The 18,146-nt window shown below is 45.4% G+C and overlaps 1 protein-coding gene across 1 annotated transcript in view; it reads right to left on the minus strand.

The window, feature by feature from the left end:
• The window catches only part of cdk12 (cyclin-dependent kinase 12), a 65,688-nt gene that overhangs the window by 35,135 nt on the left and 12,407 nt on the right, over positions 1-18,146 (minus strand). The window contains exons 2-6 of the mRNA XM_041173571.1: positions 16,080-17,066; positions 13,182-13,358; positions 10,739-10,878; positions 9,693-9,863; positions 2,439-2,628 (exon numbers count right to left, since the gene is read on the minus strand). Coding sequence (XP_041029505.1) covers positions 2,439-2,628; positions 9,693-9,863; positions 10,739-10,878; positions 13,182-13,358; positions 16,080-17,066 — 1,665 coding nt within the window. The remainder of the gene's footprint in view (positions 1-2,438; positions 2,629-9,692; positions 9,864-10,738; positions 10,879-13,181; positions 13,359-16,079; positions 17,067-18,146) is intronic.

Raw genomic sequence — 18,146 nt, forward strand, 5'->3', positions numbered from 1 at the left:
AAGAATCTTATATGTTTCAATAAGGTCGCCTCTCATTCTTCTAAATTCCAATGAGTATAGGCCCAACCTACTCAACCCCTCCTCATAAGAAAATCCCTCCATACCCGGGATCAACCTAGTGAACCTTCTCTGAACTGCCTCCAATGTCAGTATATCTTTCCTTAGATAAGGGGACAAAAACAGTTCACAGTATTCTCAGTGTGGTCTAACTAGTGCCTTATATAGTTTTAGCAAGTCTTGCCTATTTTTTACTCCATTCCCTTTGAAATAAAGGCCAACATTCCATTTGCCTTCTCTATTACTTGCTGAACTTGTATGCTAGCTTTTTGGGATTCATGCACAAGGACCCCCAAATCCCTCTGTGCTGCAGCTTTCTGCAGTCTTTCTCCATTTAAGTTATATTCAGCTCCTCTATTCTTCCTGCCAAAGTGCATGACCTCACATTTTCCCACATATTCCATCTGCCATGTTTTTGCCCACTCACTTGACCTGTCTATATCCCTCTGTAGACTCTTTGTGTCATCCTCACCACTTGCCTTCCCACCTATTTTTGTGTCATCTGCAAACTTGGCGATAGTACATTCACTTCCCTCATCCAAGTCATTAATATATATTGTAAATAATTGTGGCCCCAGCACTGATCCCTGTGGCACTCCACTAGTTACAGGTTGCCATCCTGAAATGCCCCCCCTCTCCCAACTCTCTTTCTTCTATTAGTTAGCCAGTCCTCTATTCATGCTAATATACTACCCCTAACACCATGGGCTCTTATCTTATTGAGCAGCTTTACGTGTGGTACTTTATCGAACTCCTTTTGGAAATCCAAATATATTGGTTCCCTTTTATCGATCTCGCTTGTTACCTCCTCAAAGAATTCTAATAAATTTGTCAGGCATGATTTCCCCTTAATGAAGCCATGCTGACTCTGCTTGTTTATATTATACATTTCTAAATGCTCTGCTATTACATCCTTTATAATAGACTCTAACATTTTCCCAATGACAGATGTTAAGCTAACTGATGTGTAGTTACCTCTTTTGTCTCCCTTCCCTTTTGAATAAGGGTGTTACACTGGCAGTTTTCCAATCCTCTGGGACTTTTCCAGAATCTAATGATTCTTGGAAGATTACTGCTAGTGCATCCACTATCTCTGCAGCTATTTCCTTTAATATCCTAGGATGCAACCCATCAGGTCCAGGGAACTTATCGGTCTTTAGCCCCATTAGTTTCCCTAGTACTTTTTCTCTAGTGATTGTTATTGTATTTATTTCCTCCCCCACTTTTGATTATTTAGTATTTTTGATCTCCTGCATGAGACTAATGCCAAATATTTATTTAACTCCTCTGCCATTTCCTGGTTCCCCATTATTATTGCCCTAGTCTCATTCTCTAAGGGGCTTATATTGCCTTTGGCCTCTCCCTTTTTATATATTTAAAGAAGCTCTTACTGTTCATTTTTATATTACTTGTTAGTTTACCTTCAAAGTTTATTTTCTCCCTCTTTATTATTTTTTGGTCATCTTCTGTTAGTTTTTAAAACTTTCTCAATCCTCTGGCTTACCACTAATCTTGCCACATTGTATGTTTTTTCTTTCACTTTGATATTATCCTTAACTTCCTTGGTTAACCATGGTTGGTTTATCCACTTCCTACAATCCTTCTTCTTCACTGGGATATATCTTTGTTGTGAGTCATGAACTATTTTCTTAAATGTCTGCCATTGTTCATGAACCGTCTTTTCTGCTAAACTCCTTTCGCAGTACACTGCAGCCAACTCTGCCCTCATTCCTTTGTAATTACTCTTATTTAAGTTTAGGAAAGTTGTTTCTGAACTAAGTTTCTCACTCTCAAACTGAATGTTAAATTCCACCATGTTACAGTCACTGTTTCCTAGGTGATCTTTTATTCTAAGGTCATTTATTAAATCTGCTCCATTACACATTACCAGATCCAAAATAGCCTCATCCACGGTTGGATTTACAACTTATTGCTCCAAACTGAACCATCCCCCAAAGTGAACCACCCCCTGCCCCCAAATTGAACCATCGCCCCTAAACTTAAACCATCCCCTCAAACTGAACCGCCACACCAAAACTGAACCACGCCCCAAAACTGAATCACCCCCCTAAACTAAATCACTCCATCAAACTGAACTACTCCCACATACTAAACCGACCCCCAAACTGAAACACCCCCAAAAACTGAACCACCGCCCCCCAAAACTGAACCACCCCACCCCCCAAACTAAACCATCCCCCTAAAATATCTCTCCTACCCCACGATAATCATCCTGGATAAAAGGAATAACCAGTAAGATAAGCCCCCAACGTACCCTCTCATACCCCCCCCGACAAAAACAAAACCTCCCTGATGTCCCCCCATCAACAGCTTTCCACAAAGTATATCCCCCATCCTCCACTAGCTCTGCATATCCGTACCTGTTGTTGAGGAGGATGTTGGAGCATTTAATATCACGGTGCAGAAAATTCTTCTTATGACAGTAATCCAGACCATCCATCAGTTGCCGCATGAAGGACTTGATGTGGTCCTCAGTAAAATGCACCAGCCCTGACTCCAGCAAACCCATCAAATCATGGTCCATGTACTCAAAGACCAGGTAGAAAGCTCCTGTTAGATTAGTGATGGAGACAACATGAGCAAGCAAATGGTTACTGTCATCGTTTAATCAGCACAGGGAAGCATGGGAGAAAGTTACTCACATAACTTAGCACGGGATTCTCAAATATTTACTGATGCTGTTGGTTCAAACCCCATTTCATGTCTTGAGCCCACTAATGAATCATCGTCTTAGTGCAGTGCACCATATTGACATGGGGCCATCGTTCAGATCACAACATTTGCGGGGAGATAGCGGTGCAGTGGTCACATCACTGAAATAATAATCCAGAGGACTAAGCTAATGTCCTGGCGACAAAGGTTCAAATTCGACCATGGCAGCTGGCGGAATTTAAATTCAATTAATAAAATCTGGAATTGAAATCTCATCCCAGTAATGAAACAACCATCAATTGTTATAAAAACCCATCTGGTTCGCTAATGTCCTTTAGGGAAGGAAATCTGCCGTCCTTACCTGGTCTGACCTACATGTGACTCCAGACCCCAGCAATGTGGTTAACTCTTAAGTACCCTGTGAAATGGCTTCGCAAACCACATAGTTCAAGGGCAATAAGGGATGGGCAACAAATGCTGGCCTTACCAGCAATGCCCACATACCATGAAAAACTGAATTAAAAACAAATTAAACCTGACGGCTGCTCAGCTAAAGATCCCACGGCAGCAGTTCCAGGAGTGCTCCCAGTGTTGCTCACTGCAGTCAGAAATGGATTAACTGTCCCCACCCCCAGCTAAAATGTCGGGTTGGGGGGAAGGGAGGAGCCACCTTCTAGATGGTTGCTTGGTCCATTAATTGAGTTGAGACAGGATTTTCGCCTCTCAGAAACAGGAAGTCCTGACTCTCCAGCATCGGCAGGGCCACAGGGAGCATCAGCAAGGCCGAGATGAGGAGGGTGGTGTGTGTAGGGGGACTGGGAGTTGTTGTTATACCTTGCAGGGGGGGCCCATTAATGGGACGCCCCCTCACCCACCACCAGCCCACAGAGGGAAAGCTTCGGGTGAGCCACTTGGTATGGGTCATTCCCGCCATCAGTTAAATCCTGGCAGCAACTAGATGAGGCTCTTAAAGGAGCATTAATTTTGAACTAATTTTTTCTCCCTCTCTTGGGAGAGGTAGGTGGACTATGTGGAGCTTGCATCATTGTATGGATGGTGTGAAGTTCATATATTTTCATGGGACTATTGTTTTAACACTGGAGAGGTTAAACTGATTAAGTTTGAAATTGACCTGATATGAACATTGAAGTAAAGGGCATTGGAATTGTTTTACCATTTGACAGAATACATGATAGATATAACTGAGATAACTTTGTGCCCTTCAAAGCAATATTCTCTTTGTGATGATTCAATTACACTGTAGCCTTCATCAAAGATGGACACCAATATGTGGCATTTAAAATGAACTTCAATGCAATTAAGATAATTCATTAGAGGCAGTTGAAACAAACAGTCTGATAGGAAAACAATGTGATCAGGATGTAGCCAACTCTGTAAAGATTTGGATGTGTCCAACATACTGACAAGATACATACTAGGAAACCATGGTAACAGGTTGTTAAAGCTGGTGTCATAGCGTGTAACGACCTTTCTCAGTTGAAGTGAAAATGAATTTCCGACCATTCCTGTTTATTTCACGTTTGAAGTAGAGTATAGGGTCATCCTTTTGATAGCATTTCCATTGAGACGATTACAATGGGATATGATTAAAGTGTAATTCATTGCATATTTTTGCTTGGTGTCCTGAATGTCACGAATGTTTCTATGATGAATGTTACATAATGCAGGGCGTGTGTTACAATGGTGATTTTGTAAACTTACCATTTAAAAAATATCTTTTTGTTGTTTCCTGTTATTATGAGATTGAAGAATTAAATAAAGCTCTGCTTGTTTTAATAAATTTGAATTTTGATCTTTGTCACATTACTGCAAACGAGTATTGTGAAGGTACTCAAATATTTATATATAAAATGACCCAAGCTCTGTATCCTTTGCCTTCATTAATAAGCAGTTACACTGTTTACAAGCTGCTTCTTCCTGCCCGCATACATTGGGCCTGATCACTGAGCTCAAAGACCAACTTTGGCCATTACAACCACAACTGCAACCTGGTCATTGCTGCAACAAGTTCCACAGCATTACTTTGCAAAGAAGTTGAGTAAGTGGCCAGTACAGTGGTCTTAAATGCAATGCATTACAAACCGTAAAACTTGGGCATTTGGTGAGCGTGGGAATGTAGTGCAGAGGGGGAAGGAGTTGCTGCTTTTTGCCTCCAACACATGCAGTGACTTATGATACAGGTAAATATTTAATCCACCTATAATTTAAAATAGATCAAATATTGCTAAAAAGATATGTTGCTGAAGCTTTTCATCTTCAGTCATCATTTGCAGAAAATAAAAGCTCATGGTGTAGGGGGTAACATGTTGGCAAGGATAGAAGATTGGCTGGCTAACAGGAAGCAGAGAGTTGGCATAAATGGGTCATTTTCTGGTTGGCTGGATGTGACGAGTGGTGTGCTACAGGGACCAGTGCTGGGACCTCAACTTTCTACAATTTATATAAACGGTTTTGATGAAGGGACCATAGGAATGGTTGCTAAATTTGCTGACGACACAAATATAGGTAGGAAAGTAAATTGTGAAGAGGAGGCTACAAAGCGACATAGATAGGTTAAGTGAGTGAGCAAAGGTCTGGCAAATGGAGTATAATGTGGGCAAATGTGAAATCGTTCATTTTGGCAAGAAGAATAAAAAAGAAGCTTATTATCTAAATGGTGAGAGATTGCAGAGCTCTGAGATTCAGAGGGATCTGGGTGTCCTAGTGCATGAATCACAAAAGGTTAGTGTGCAGGTACAGCAGCTAACTAGGAAAACTAATAGAATGTTATTGTTTATTGTGAGGGGAATTGATTCCAAAAGTAGGGAGGGTATGCTTCAGTTGTACAGGGCATTGGTGAGACCACATTTGGAACAGTGTGTACAATACTGGTCTCCTTATTTAAAGAAAGATGTAAATGTGTTAGAAGCTGTTCAGAGGTTTACCAGAATAATATCAGGAATGGGCGGATTGTTTTATGAGTAAAGGCTGAACAGGTTAGGCTTGTATCCACTGGAATTCAGAAGAGTAGGAGGCGACTTAATTGAAACCTTTAAAATCCTGAGAGATCTTGACAAGGTGGATGTGGAGAGGGTGATTCCTCTTGTGGGAGAATCTAGAGCTAGGGGTCACTGTTTAAAAAAAGGGGTCACACATTTAAGACAGAGATGAGAATTTTTTTCTCTGAGGGTTGCGAGTCTTTGGAATTCTCTTCCTCAAAGGGCAGTGGAAGCAGACAGAGTTTTTGAATATTTTTAAGACAGAGCTAGATAGATTCTTGATTAACAAGGGGGTGACAGGTTATCGGAGGTAGGCAGGAATTAGGATTTGAGGTTACATTCAGATCAACCATGGTCTTATTGAATGACAGAGCAGGCTCGAGGGGCTGAGTGGCCTAATCCTGCTCCTAATTAACATGTTCGTATGTAGGACAAATGCAAAAACGCCAAATTTCAAATGGTCACAAGAAGTTATACAACATGAGAAAAGGGTGCTGATTGGCTAGGCCAGGCTTGTCCAAGCCACGGCCGGCAGGCCAGACTGTGGCTCACAAAGCCCCTCTAGGTGGTCTTCCCGAGCAACTGTTCAAAATGCTGGTAAGACAGGACAGTGAGGTTGAAGATTTCTGCTCCATCAATCACAGGCTGTTCCTCTCCTGTCCTTGCTGCTGATAGGCTCACTAGTGGGTGGGTGAGATTGAGGGTGGGCGCGAGGGAGGGCAGGAGGGTGGGAGGGAGTGAGGGAGGGCGGGTGGGCACCAACGAGGGCGGGCGGGCGCAAACAAGGGCGGGCGGGCGCAAACGAGGGCGGGCGCAAACGAGGGCGGGCAGGCACAAACGAGGGCAGGCGCAAACGAGGGCAGGCAGGCGCAAATGAGGGCGGGCAAGCGCAAACGAGGGCGGGCAGGCACCAACAAGAGGGGGTGGGTGGGTGCAAACCTGGGCGGGTGGGTGGGTGCGAACCTGGGCAGGCGGACGGGTGCAAATGAGTGCCATAAAAGACAGGATGGTGCCGGAAAGGAGTCCTGGACCAATGGAGCTGCCTGGCAACAGTGTTTTAATTGGTTCCTGACCAGATGACCAGGTTTTTGTGTGAAGGCAGTGAAGCTGAATAGCTCTTAGGCTGAAAAGAACAAGACCTAAAACCTCTTTCTCCTGTGCATGAAAGATTCCAGTAATTCCGCATTAATAGCTAGCTGGCTTTTCTTCTCAGATCTCTATCACCTGCTCTCTCTCTGAAAACCTCTGTCAAGAGGCAAAGGGGAAAATCACTGTTTGGGACATTGAAAGGCAAGCACTCAACCAGTGAACTAAATATTGAAAGTGCTGGAAGACTGCCTTGCATCATCAATAAGAACTGAAAGGAATTTGGAAGACATCGATGAAAATCAACCCATCAAATCCTGTACTCCAGAATTGGTGCTATTGAACTGTTTTATCTCACCCTTAAAATCCATGTTTTGTGTGTCTTATGTGCCGTGTGTGTGTATATATGTGCGTGTGTGTGTGCGCGCGCGTGCATAGAGATTTAAGAAGGGGGTAGGGTTTAGATTATAGTGTTTGAAGTTAGTAGTTCATATTTCACTCTTTTGCCACTGGTTAACGACAGTTTGTTCAATAAATGGCTATTTACTTATTAAGTTTACAAACCTGGTGCTCGTATTCTGTTAACCTAAATTAAACAGTTAGGTAGAATTGGGGCAATCTGGTGGTTTGGTCAAACTTTTCACATTTGTTGCGGCTTGGGGAACAGTGCGGCTTGATGTAACAGCGCACTGTCCCCAGTGAGTCGTGACAGGGGGGTGAGTGCGGGCGCAAGGGGGGGGTGAGTGCAGACGCAAGGGGGGGTGAGTGCGGGCGCAAGATGGGGTGAGTGCAGATGCAAGGGGGGGTGAGTGCGGGCGCAAGGGGGGGTGAGTGCGGGCGCAAGGGGGGTGATGTGTGCGCGAAGGGGTTAAGCATGTGCGAGGGGGTGAGTGTGTGCGAAAGTGGTAAGAGTTTGTGTGAGAGGAGTGTGTGCGCTCACCCATGTGCGAAAGGGGCAAGTTATGTGCCTGTGTGTGTGCACAAGAGTGGTAGGTGTATATATGTGTGAGGGGTGAGTGTGTGTGCATGTGCAAGAGGGGTGAGTGTGTGTGTGTGCATGCGAGAGAGGGGGAGAGGGGTGAGAGGGTAAGAGGGAGGGGAGTGTGTGTGTCTGGCTCCCTCCCAGTCTCAGGGTTCTCATTCACCCTCATCCCCACACACCAACAGGCACTCTCACCCACTCTCACAGGGGTGAGGGTGAGTGAGGGAGCACCCCAAGACTGGGAGTGAGCTAGATACACACATACACCCTTTCACACTCTAATGGCCATCTTTATTTATTACTAATTTTTAGAAATGATCAATCTATTGTTTTAACATTTTTTTGCTCAGCAAGTTGTTTCATTTCCTACGTCAGCCTATTTTTCTGAAATTAATGTTTAATGTTGTGCCAAAACTTATCTTTCCAACATTTGCTCATCAGCCCTGAGCTGAGAAAAACTGAAATGTGGTCCCCCACGCAGAAAGGCTGGAAAAGCCAGTGTTGGACGAAAAGCTTTGACATTTCTTTTAGCAATATTCAAGTTCTGTACTACCAAGCAACTGCTAAACCAAGTAATTATTTATGAATAAAATGATAAGCTAAGTCGATTAAATACCTAGACTAATTAATAAGATAAATAAAACAAGGCTATGTAGGAATGCAGCATGTGGAAGTTTATGGTGAACACTGCAATCCCAGACAACCCCATCTACAGTGAGTGGCTGCATCTCGAGGAACTTTGGAATTCTGGCTCAAAATTGTTGAAGCTGGAGCATGAGTGCAAACATTGCAGAGCGTCAGGGAGGGGAAGAGTTGCCTGGACAATTTAATCCAAGGTGTAGTGATACCCTTTAGGTTAGGATGTGGTAAAGGTCTGGTTAGTGATCAAGGGCAGGAGAGTACAACTGCAAGTCAAGCAATAAGGAGAGCTCAAGTGCAGTGCTGGAGGAGCCTCAGCCTTTGCTGTTATCCAATAGGTAAAAGGCTCTTACTGCTCGTGTGAATGAAGGCAAAATCTGCAGGGTGGATGAGCAAACTGAACATGGCACCATGGTGCAGGAGACCATTCAAGAGGGAGAGTGAAAAGGAAAGTGTTAGTGGCAGAGGATAGTATAGTCAGGAAACAGACACTGCAAACCGCAGGCCCCGAAGATTGTGTTGCCTGTGCAGTGCCTGGGTTAAAGACATCGCTCAGCTGGAGAAGAATTTGAGGTAAGAGGGAGGAATCCAGTTGTCATCACCCATATAGTAACCAACAACATAGGTAGAATGAGGAATGAGATTCTACTGAGGGCATTTGAGCAGTTAGGGTCCAAATTAAAATGCATAAACTCAAAGGTAATAATCTCTGGATTGCATATTTGGAACAGGGTCAAACAAATTAGACAGTTAAAAGCATGGCTCAAAGAGTGGTGTGGAAAACAGGGGTTTCGATTCAGGGGTCACTGGTCTCAGTGCTGGGGGATAAGGGAACATGGTGTAGATAGGGCACAGTCTCAGGATAAGGGGACTACCGTTTTTAACTGAGATAAGAAATATTTTCACTCAGATCATTGTGAATCTTCGGAATTCTGTACTTCAGAGGGCTGTGGACGCTCAATTGTTCAGTATATTCAAGGCTGAAATTGATAGATTTTTGGATTGTAAAGTAATCAAAGAATACATGGATAGTGGGTTTTGGTCATGGATCAGCCATGATCTTATTAAATGATGGAGCAGGCTCAAAGGGCCAGGTGGTCCACTCCTCCTATTTCTTATCTTTAATTAAAGCGTGGACAATTGGTACTAACTGCATTGCAAGTGCTTTGGAAGTGAAAATGGACACGTATTGTTTTTGGTTACAAGGGCAAAATCTTTTGAAACCTCATTCTCCATGTTAACATCTATGAGCATACCTTTATCTTTTTTGAAGTCCAGTGCATCTTGTTTGTCCGTCACAATTTCCTTCATGTTGACCACACTGGTATGGTTGAGCTGACGAAGGATCTTGATTTCTCGAATGGCCGTGATGGGGAATCCCTCCTTTTCGTTATCCAGCCGAACCTTTTTAAGAGCAACCATCTCACCTACCAGAAGAAAAAGAGTATCCATTACCTGACTAGCCAGTCACAGGGTAAAGAACTATCCGTACTGCTTCTGGTGGGTCCAACTGCATGAACTTGATTTGCCTGCTATATGCAATGGCCAGTGTAGCACTCTTACTGTATGCTGGTATAACACAAGAATACTTTAGGATGCTATTAAATAGACTACCTTTATTTAAGCTGCAGTCAGTGCTTAATACAATCAGTAACTTCATAACGTTGAGGGGATAGAAAGTTGAAAGTTAAGAGCACAAAAGGTAATTGAACATTAACCATTTATTTCCTTATAGTTGTTTTTGTATTCAGTGCACTTTAATGAAGTGTGAACTGATGAGTAATATGCTTCAACCAGCAACTTTGAAATTGAAATTAATACATATAGCCATTGATTATGATCTTTTGCCCAATATAAGCATTTTAAACATGGGCCTTATAAGAAGCTCGGATTATACTGCATCGTGAACTAATGCAGATAGAGGGGGATCCAAACCCAAGTGCTGTGGGATCAAATGGCAGTTAGCAAACCACTGCCTCAGGCTGCCCAGATACTTAACAGGGTCACGAGCACAGAATGAAAGCCTTTAGTAACTCATCTTTTCGACAAAAGGTGATTGCAGTAGAGCAGGCTGGGTGACTCGATACACTACATTTGACCCGCAGCAACAAAAAGCAGGCAGCTGACAGTAGAAAGAAACAACAATGCATCACCACACTAACACTGAGAGGGCATTTCCCACCAAGCAAAACACAAAGAGTCATCACAAATCTTGAACATTAGAACATAAATTTTCTACATGAAACACAATGTTGTTATGTCCTGAACGTCAGAAAGCACTAGTCTCTGAAACGCCAAATACCTGTGTCCTTATCCTTCGCCTTGTAAACTTGCCCGTACGTCCCTTCACCAGTGATTCCAATGATGTCAAATTTATCTACACACCGCTTGCCCCAGTCGCTTTCAGTCTCCTTTTTTTCACCATAGCGAGGACAACAGATTCTGAAAAAGTTAGGAAAGATGTCAGTGGCAAAAATAACCAACCAATAAACCCTTGCTTCAACAACTGCATGTCCAATATTATTTACATTTTTTCCGAGGTTACTGATTTTCACTGAGGTACAGTTCCACACACACTGACTCTCACTGGGGTACAATTCCACACACGCTGACTCTCACTGGGTTACAGTTCCACACACACTGACTCTCACTGGGGTACAACTCCACACACACTGACTCTCACTGGGTTACAGTTCCACACACACTGACTCTCACTGGGGTACAGTTCCACACACACTGACTCTCACTGGGGTACAGTTCCACACACACTGACTCTCACTGGGGTACAACTCCACACACACTGACTCTCACTGGGTTACAGTTCCACACACACTGACTCTCACTGGGGTACAGTTCCACACACACTGACGCTCACTGGGGTACAGTTCCACACACACTGATCTCACTGGGGTACAGTTCCACACACACTGACTCTCACTGGGGTACAGTTCCACACACACTGATCTCACTGGGGTACAGTTCCACACACACTGACTCTCACTGGGGTACAGTTCCACACATACAGACTCTCATTTGGATACAGTTCCACACACTGGCTCTCACTGGGGGACTGTTCCACAAACAATGACTCACACTGGGCTACAGTTCCACAATCAATGACTCACACTGGACTACAGTTCCACATATAACAGACTCTCACTGGGGTACAGTTCCACAGACAATGACTCTCATGTGGGTGCAGTTCCACATACACATTGACTCTCACTGGGGTACAGATCCACACACACTGATTCTCGTTGCAGTACAATTCCACAGACTCACATTGGGGTATGAGTTCCACATACATTGGCTCTCACTGGGCTACAGTTCCACAGACACTGACTCTCATTTGGGTACAGTTCCACACACACTGACTTTCACTGAGGTACAGTTCCACAAACTGTGACTACTACTGGGTACAGTTCCACACACACTGACTCTCACTGGGGTACAGTTTCACACACACTGACTCTCACTGGGATACAGTTCCACACACACTGACTCTCACTGGGGTACAGTTCCACACACACTGACTCTCACTGGGGTACAGTTCTACACACACTGACTCTCACTGGGGTACAGTTCCACACACACTGACTCTCACTGGGGTACAGTTCCACACATACAGACTCTCATTTGGATACAGTTCCACACACTGGCTCTCACTGGGGGACTGTTCCACAAACAATGACTCACACTGGGCTACAGTTCCACAATCAATGACTCACACTGGACTACAGTTCCACATACAACAGACTCTCACTGGGGTACAGTTCCACAGACAATGACTCTCATGTGGGTGCAGTTCCACATACACATTGACTCTCACTGGGGTACAGATCCACACACACTGATTCTCGTTGCAGTACAATTCCACAGACTCACATTGGGGTATGAGTTCCACATACATTGGCTCTCACTGGGCTACAGTTCCACAGACACTGACTCTCATTTGGGTACAGTTCCACACACACTGACTTTCACTGAGGTACAGTTCCACAAACTGTGACTACTACTGGGTACAGTTCCACACACACTGACTCTCACTGGGGTACAGTTTCACACACACTGACTCTCACTGGGATACAGTTCCACACACACTGACTCTCACTGGGGTACAGTTCTACACACACTGACTCTCACTGGGGTACAGTTCCACACACACTGACTCTCACTGGGGTACAGATCCACACACGCTGACTCTCACTGGGGTACAGTTCCACACACACTGACTCTCACTGGGGTACAGTTCCACACACACTGACTCTCACTGGGATACAGTTCCACACACACTGACTCTCACTGGGGTACAGTTCCACGGACATTGACTGTCTAAGGCCAGGCCCATGTTGGGTTGTGCCTGGGGTATACTGGACCTGGTGCGATAGAAGTGAACTGTTTGCTGCAGTTGGCTGACTGCATTTGATAGAAAATGAAGGATTGCTGCAGTCAGTTTGATGGTACCTTTCCCCATTCATACACAGGGTTTCTGCAAATCTGTCCTGGCAATCCACCTCCAGTATTGTTCTGGTGTGCTGCTGTTGCGGGGATTAAATGGCAGATCAGGCCAGTGCCGTTTCACAGTCTGATTCTGCCAGACATGTTATTTAACATTTACGAATGAACCCAACTCCTGGCTGCCTGAACAACAAATTATAGAGAGCCCTTTCAGCAAGCAAAGGCAGGTACGAGACCAGGATCACTAACATATTTAACTAAACTCCCAGTTCCTTCGATATTCTTACTTGGGCCTCTTTTTAAGGACTGGCTGAGATGGAGGCGGTGCCTTCTGCTCCGGTGAATCTGGCGGTGAGGGATCTGTTCCAGGCAGTTCTGGTGGAAGTGGGAGGTCTGCTAGTAAATGCCTTGTTCTTTGGTCTCTGTCTTTCTTGGAAGGTTTCACATGCTGGATCTCCTTAGGACTGAAATAGAAACAGCATTACAGTGCCGAAAAACCAGGGTGCCTCGGGGTAGTCATGGTAAAGTGGCACCAGGGAGAGGGGAGGGAGAGAGAAGCAGAGCGCTTTGCAGAATCCCATCATGTCAAGCAAAAGTGTTTCAGGGGTGGAGGGGCCTTTAACCCTCTGGGCAGCTACTGCTCCATTAGATGCGCACAATCCTTCATAGATAACAGTAATAAAAACATTCTTGATCTGTTGCAGATCAAGGAATGGTACCGCCTCTCCCTCCACCTGAGCCATGCACAACCTCTCTCTCCGCCTGTGTTACGCACAGTCCCTCCCTCCGCCAGAGTTACGCGCAGTCTCTCCCTCTGCCTGTGTTATGCGCAGCCCCTCCCTCCGTCTGTGTTACGTGCAGTCCCTCCGCCTGTGTTACGCGCAGTCCCTCCCTCCGCCTGTGTTACGCGCAGTCCCTCCCTCCGCCTGTGTTACGTGCAGTCCCTCCCTCCGCCTGTTATGTGCAGTCTCCCCTCTGCTTGTGTTACGCGCGGTCCTTCCTTCGCCTGTTACGCACGGTCCCTCCCTCCACCTGTTACACGCAGTCCCTCCCTCCGCCTGTGTTACACGCAGTCCCTCCCTCCGCCTGTGTTACGCGCAGTCCCTCCCTCCGCCTGTGTTACGCGCAGTCCCTCCCTCCGCCTGTGTTACGCGCAGTCCCTCCCTCTACCTGTGTTACGCGCAGTTCCTCCCTCTGTCTGTGTTACGCGCGGTTCCTCCCTCTGTCTGTGTTACGCGCGGTCCCTCCCTCTGCCTGTGTTACGCGCGGTCCCTCCCTCTGCCTGTGCAACGCGCGGTCCCTCCCTCTGCCTGTGTTACACACAGTCCCTCCCTCTGCCTGTGTTACACACAGTCCCTCCCTCTGCCTGTGTTACGTGCAGTCCATCCCTCCACCTGGGTAATACAGTCTCTTCTTCTGCAGGTTATAGTCTCTACCTGTGATACTCGTCCTGTTAGGAAGTCCTGACAGTTGCACATTGCTCTCAAAGAGCAAAGCACAGATATGAAGTATTGGGAGCAGCTAAATAGACAATAATAGTTCACATTTATGTACAACTTTACATGAATAAAGGGTAAATATGCCCCATGAGGAATCTGGTGTATTCTGTTTCTATACCAGGCTTTTTCCTCTGACCCCAAGGTTTGTTTGATCTGGTTAGATTTTATAAAAATAAAACTAATGTAATATTTTTTGAGGCAGTTGGCTGCACCCTTTTACGGGCTGGCAGAAGAGATGATTTTATCACATCGAATTTCTGCCCCCTCACATCTCAGCATACGATCAGTTGTTACTGTTAGCTATCTGCTCTGGGTTTATTTATTGTTTTCAGGCTGCTCATTATAAACTGACCGACCAGACCATTTGATTCCCAGCTCCTTTTAGAAATAGGCAGAGGGAGAACCAAACACAATCAAACACAGAATCTTAGGTCTGGGTCAGAGGTGTACACTCCACCTTAGGTCAGTCCAAAGACTAGAATGAGATAACTCAAAATATATTGGAGATGTCCAGACGGTTGACGAGCTCCACAGATGAGGCTAAGCCATAATGGAACCGAGTCAGTGGCACATTAGCAGTGCTGGCTTCTATCCTGTGTGCAACTGGTTTAGGTAGAAACGTTGACCTGAGGAGAAGGCAAGGCAACCACAGCCCTGCAAAACCACAGTTTTCTTTGCTATTTTAAACAGGAACGATGAGAGGCAGGTGATTTTTTTTTATTATTCGTTCATGGGATGTGGGCATCGCTGGCTGGGCCTGCATTTATTGCCCATCCCTAATTACCCTTGTTCCAGAAGGCATCTAAGAGTCAACCACATTGCTGTGGGTCTGGAGTCACACGTGGGCCAGACCAGGTAAGGACGGCAGATTCCCTTCCCTAAAGGACATTAGTGAACCAGATGGATTATTACGATAATTGGCAATGGTTTCATGGTCATCATTAGACTTCTAATTCTAGATTTTTTTTTTACAGATCATTCCTGGAACGTGTCCAGCTCATTCCCATAACATGTAGAGATCATTCTCAGTGCGTATACAGATCATTCTGCAATGTGTACAGATCATTCCCAGAGTGTGTACAGATCATTTCCAGAGTGTGTACAGATCATTCCCAGAATGTGTACAGACCATTCCTAGAGTGTATACTAATCTATTCCAGGGTGTGTACAGATCTTTCCCAGAATGTGTGCAGATCTATCCCAGAGTGTATACAGATCTATCCCAGGGTGTGTACAGATCTTTCCCAGAGTGTGTACAGATCTTTCCCAGAGTGTGTACAGATCTTTCCCAGAGTGTGTACAGATCTATCCCAGAGTGTGTACAGATCTTTCCCAGAGTGTGTACAGATCTATCCCAGAGTGTGTACAGATTTATCCCACAGTGTATACAGATCTTTCCCAGAGTGTATACAGATCTTTCCCAGAGTGTATACAGATCTTTCCCAGAGTGTGTACAGGTCTATCCCAGAGTGTGTACAGATCATTCTCAGAGTGTGCAGATCATCCTGAAGTTTTTCTAGACAAGAACACTTTTTGCCGTTGTGGTGACAGACACTGAAAAAAAGGAACAATCTTGGAACTAAGGTTCCTTCCAGGATGACAATTTGCAATCTCTTAAGAGAATAAACCCCCTCTCCTGATCTGACTACTGCTGCAGTAACGCTCAATCCGATACAAATTTCTTACCTTTCTATATCATCTTCCCCAGGGAGGAGTGGAGGCAATGGCAATGGTGGCAGTGTTGAAGTCAGTAAGGGCATGACTGAGTTCAACATGGGTGGCATGGGGAGCGCACTGCCCAACACTGTGGTCCGCAACGGTGGTGGCTGAGAGACAATTGGTGGGTGGGTCAAGACTGGTACAGGAGCCAATACAGGTACTGATACCGGTGGCAATGGTAATGGCAAGTGCCCTGGGAGCTGTGGTAGCTGCACTGTGGGTATTGGTGATGGTGCTTCAGTCAGAATCTCTGGCAGAGGCTGAGACTGGTTCAGAGTCACTGGTGGTAGGGGAGGTGGTGGTTGTAGTGGGGCTGGAGGCAGTGTTACAGGGGGAGATGTTGGAGGTAATGGTGGTGGAGCAGAACCTGAAGGAGGAAGCGGAGGTTTCTCCAGATCGCTTTCGTTTGGTAATGGCGGCACAGTCTTCTCCTTTGGTGTTCCCAACTCACATTTCACCACTGGCGATTTAGATTCTTTTAGCACCAGCGCTAATGGTGAGAGTACTGGGCTATCCTCCAGTATTTCAGTCTTTATTTTTAGTTCTGGAATCATCTCCTCAGCAATGTCTTCCTCTATCTTCACAGTCACTGTATCTGAGGTTTCAATGGGTGAAGCTGGCTTCTCACTCTTTATTATTTTAGTCAATTTCTTCACGTCTTTAAGTGACGCAGCAGAGGTTGTGCTGCTGGAACCAGCACTCTGAGTGCTTACTTTACAAATGCCCCCAGCCGATCCTTTCAGCTCTTTTGAGTCTTTCACGCTGGACTTGGCTGCCACGGCAGCTCTTGCCCTCTTAGTTTTGCTCAGCTCAGCACCAAGACTTGATTTGAGGGTAAACCGGCTTGGTGAAATACTTGAATGTCGACTTCGTGATCGGGATTGCCTGTGCTTACTGCGTGACCGCGAGTGCCTCGAGTACCCCGGGCTCCGGCTCCTTGACTTTGCTGACCTCCTGTGTGGAGAAACGCGCTGAATTAGAACACAAATAACTGAGGTCATCGCTGTAACAACATGTCAAATAACAAGCAGGGACTGTAAAACCCACTTGCACGAGGACACAATCTTCAACTGGTTAACGTAGAGTGTCCAGAGTCTGCCAGCCAGGCCTATCCAGATGGTCCAAATCTGCAAATGGTCCCCTAGACAGTCAGCTTAAACGTGTGCGTTACGTCACAGGAATGTACAGCTTCAACACTAACACAGAACAAGGACATTGGAACAATTTGGAACCTTGGTCAATACAGCCGTTTGGCTATTTGCAACACCATTTGTGCTTCACTTATACAGCTCAGGAGACATGTTACTGCTGCTGAGGCTCAGAGTAAGCGAGTGTGTAGCAGAAACAGGATAGAAGCTGTACCAAACCATAATATCAGCAACCCCGGCTACACAAAGTGATAAACCGCCCCCCACACACACTGATTAAATCTGCCCACCCCACCCCAACCACTCTGTGTCACCCCAGCCCTATGCAGCAGGCTAAGCCTAGTCCTTTGTAATCATCTGAGTGTTTTGGACCCTGTCAGCTAGGGTTTGACCATGTGCCTGTATTCATCTTTATAACTTGAAGTTTGTGATTTCACCAGATATCCATCCAGTTCCTTCTCAAAAGATGACGACTGATCAAGAATTCTGGATTACCACCGCCTGGTTTTAACATATCCAACTGTGCTGAGTTATGTGCTAACAGCTTTCTGAGCAAGCTCTTCCTCTGTAAAAACACTGCACCTTCTCAGTCTGTGCTCTAACCACAATATCTGCAATGTCACTGCTTTTACAAATCCTCCCCAGCTCTTCAGAGATCTCTTGCTTTCCTTCCTCTGCTGCTTTTTCATCCTTGTCTCATTTTCTTCTTGAGCAGGGTCCTAAGAGCAACAACCCTAAACACTGCATCAATGGCAACAGACAGGACTACAGCAGCAGCTGACACATTGGAACAGCAACAGGTGCAGTGGAGCAACAGCACACATGCTGGAGCAGCAGACGTATTGGGGCAACAGGGGATGCACTGCAGCAGCAGCAGACATGCCAG

Source organism: Carcharodon carcharias, chromosome 23, assembly GCF_017639515.1.
Source record: "Carcharodon carcharias isolate sCarCar2 chromosome 23, sCarCar2.pri, whole genome shotgun sequence".
NCBI classification, from domain to species: Eukaryota; Metazoa; Chordata; class Chondrichthyes; order Lamniformes; family Lamnidae; genus Carcharodon; species Carcharodon carcharias.